Genomic DNA, 3,528 nt, shown 5'->3' with positions numbered 1-3,528 from the left:
AGATCTGATTCAAGACATTCCAACAAATCTCCACCTTGACTTGAATCTTCTCAGCAACCGATGTAACAGATGCACTGATGAAGTGCCAAACGTGCTCAGAGTCTTCTTTTACCATCAGAATTGTCTTTAAGTACCATCATAATGCCAATAAGGGCTATCAGAAACTTAGGACATTTGGCAAGTCTAAACAACGTTTGAACTTACTATGAGGAACTAGCTTGGTGAACATATCAGCAGCATTGTCAGCAGTGCCAATTTTCTTCACCTTGATTCTTGTCTCAGATCTCAAGAAGTGATATCGGACATCAATGTGTTTAGTCCTCTCATGATGAACTTGATCCTTGGCTAAACATATTGCACTGAAACTATCACAGTGTCAGCATTGTCAGCAATGCCAATTTTCTTCACCTTGATTCTTGTCTCAGATCTCAAGAAGTGATATCGGACATCAATGTGTTTAGTCCTCTCATGATGAACTTGATCCTTGGCTATACATGCTGCACTGAAACTATCACAATATATATTAGCCTGATCCTGATGTAGGGCAAGATCTCCAACAAGCCCATTTAACCAAATTCCCTCTTTAGTAGCCTTCGTCAGTGTCATATACTCTGCCTCAGTAGTGGACAGAGTTACTATAGGTTGTAGAGTTGTTTTCCAACTAACTACAGAAAGTCCAAGAGTGCAAACATAACCAGTCATCGACCTCCTACTATCAACATCTCCAGCATAATCAAAATCTGAATAGCCTGTAATCAAACACTTTGTATCACCTCCATAGATGAGACCAACATCAGATGTACCCATCAAGTATCGAAAAATTCGCTTCACGGTCAGCCAGTGCCCATTCCTAGGATTAATAATAAATCTGCTAACAATACTGACTGCATGTATGAGATCAGGTCTAGTGCAGACCATGACATACATCAAACTACCCACTGCATTAGAATAGGGAACTTTAGCCATTTACTCTATCTCGGCTTCTGACTGTGGTGCGAGTAAATCTGATAGTTGAGCATTCGCTGCACTCGAAATATTCTAGGGTTTTGCTGTAGACATGCCAAATCTAGATAGTACCTTCTCAATATTGCTCTTCTGTGATAAGAAAAGCTTTTTCTGACTTCTATCCCTGAAAATCTCCATTCCCAGAATTTTCTATGTTGCATCCATGTCTTTCATCTCAAACTCTGCACTGAGAAGACTTTTCAACTTCTGTACATCAGCTTTGTTCCTCGCAGCTATGAGCATATCATCTACATATAGAATCAAGTAGATCATCGAACCATCTTCATGTTTGTTGTGATAAACACAACAATCATACTGACTTCTATTGTAGCCGAGTTCAATCATGTAGCTGTCAAATCTTTTGTACGACTGCCTTGGGGATTGCTTTAATCCATACAAGGATTTCTTCAACTTGCATACATAATCTTCTTTTTTTGGAACTTAGAATCCATGTGGCTGAGTCATATAAATCTCTTCATCTAACTATCCATGTAGGAAAGCTGTCTTCACGCCTAGCTGCTCGAGTTCTAAGTCCTGATGTGCAACCATTGCTAGTAGCACCCCGATAGAAGTGTGTCTGACCACTGGTGAGAAAATCTCATTATAGTCTACTCTTTTTTTTTTAGTGAACCCTCTTGCAGCAACACGTGCTTTATACTTGATGCCCTTAGTTGGAGAAATTTCTTCCTTCCTTTTAAAGACCCATTTGCAAGTCACAACCTTTCTCTCTGTTGGCCGTTTGACCAATTCCCAAGTGCCGTTCTTGTGTAACGACTCTATTTCATCTCCCATTGTAGCAAGCCATTAAGCTGACTCACTGCCTGAAATAGCTTCTCTATAGGTAGAGGGCTCAGGAGAATCCAACTCCTCGACAACCTGAAATGCGTAACCTACAAAATCCCGATACGTGCTGGGAGCTCGTATTCCCACTCTCTTCGCACGATCAAAAGCGACACCGTGCTGCTGAGTTTCTGATGCAGTATGGGATATAGGTGCCAATGTTTCTGCTGATTCATGTTCTGGAGATTCTACTCCTGCAAAAGGTTCAGTTTCAAAGGATAGCTGTTGATGATCACCAAATTGCTGTTGTGATTCAAAACCATTTTGAATGATTTGTAGCTCCACTTGTTTATCAACACCTGCACTTTCTTCAACAACAGTCTTCACAGGAGGGTTAAGTATAGAGTTTTAATCAAAAATTACACTTCTGCTAAGTATAACTTTATTTTCTGAGGTTGACCAGATTTTATACCCTTTAATCCCATCTCCATATCCCAGAAACACTCCCTTTTTAGCCCTTTGTTCTAGTTTGCCCTCACTGATATGATAATACATAGTACAACCAAAAGCTTTCAAATTTAAGTAAGTATGGGACTTACCAGACCACACTTCATAAGGTATCTTGTAGTCTATACCTGTATGAGGTGCACGATTGATCAAAAAATAGGCTGTACTCACTGCTTCCGCCCAGAACCTCCTTGGCAAATCAGCATTGTAGAACATACACCGAACTCTCTGTAGAAGTGTCTGATTCATGTGTTCTGCTATACCGTTTTATTGTAGTGTGTGTCGAACTGTGTGATGCCGAGCAATTCTTTCATCTTTGCAGAACTCATCAAACTCCTTTGAACAGAATTTCAGACCATTATTAGTTCTCAGCCTTTTGATCTTCTTTCTAGTTTGATTCTCCACTAAGGCCTTCCACTTCTTGAAGTTCTTCAAAGCTTCACATTTTTCCTTCATAACGATTACCCAAGTCATCCTTGAATAATCATCAATCATGGATAAAAAATACCGATAGCCTCCCAAAGATTCAACTCGTGAAGGACCCCAACAGTCAGAATGGATATAATCAAGTGTGCCTTTCATTCTGTGAATTGCCTTCCCAAACTTTCTGCGATATAGTTTGCCGAAAGTACAATGTTCACAGAATCCAAGATCTGTGACCTTGTGGCCTTCTAGAAGATCATGTTTAGACAGAATCTGCATCCCCCTTTCGCTCATATGACCAAGCCTAATGTGCCACAGCTTGGTCATATCAGACCTGCGATCTTCAGAAGATGCAACAATAGTAGCGGTAGAACCTGTTAGCGTAAAACCCTGTAAGATATACAGGGTGCCATGCTTAACTCTTTTGAGAACCACTAATGAACCATAACTGATGCACAACTCTCCACTTTCTCCGCTGAACCTGAAACTCTTACTGTCAAGAGTATTAAGTGATATCAAATTCTTCGTTATTTTTGGAATATGTCTAACATCGTTCAGTATGGCAATTTTTTCAACATGTGTCCTGATTTTAATCGAAACTATCCCAATAGTCTTGCAGACAGCGCTATTAGCCATCACGACATTTTCGCTATCTATCTGCTCATATGTTGTAAACCATTTCCTGTTTGGGCATATGTGATAGGACACCCCAGAATCAAGAACCCACACATCAGAGTGATGTGTTGGTTCATTTGCAATTAGGGCCAGGCCTTCTTCTGAATTTTTCGCTTCCTTTTCTGCAACTGAAGTTGA

General features: G+C 40.2%; 1 protein-coding gene across 1 annotated transcript; it reads right to left on the bottom strand.

Moving 5' to 3' along the window:
- Positions 1-345: 345 nt before the first annotated feature.
- LOC140035767 (secreted RxLR effector protein 161-like) lies at positions 346-966 on the bottom strand. Its single transcript, XM_072077137.1, has one exon. The coding sequence runs from the start codon at positions 964-966 to the stop codon at positions 346-348; it is 621 nt and encodes a 206-aa protein (XP_071933238.1).
- Between the last annotated feature and the right edge of the window lie 2,562 nt (positions 967-3,528).

Source organism: Coffea arabica, chromosome 2c (genome assembly GCF_036785885.1).
Source record: "Coffea arabica cultivar ET-39 chromosome 2c, Coffea Arabica ET-39 HiFi, whole genome shotgun sequence".
Lineage (NCBI taxonomy): Eukaryota > Viridiplantae > Streptophyta > Magnoliopsida > Gentianales > Rubiaceae > Coffea > Coffea arabica.
Note: the sequence above shows the minus strand (reverse complement) of the source record. Positions and strands in the feature narration are given on the sequence as shown.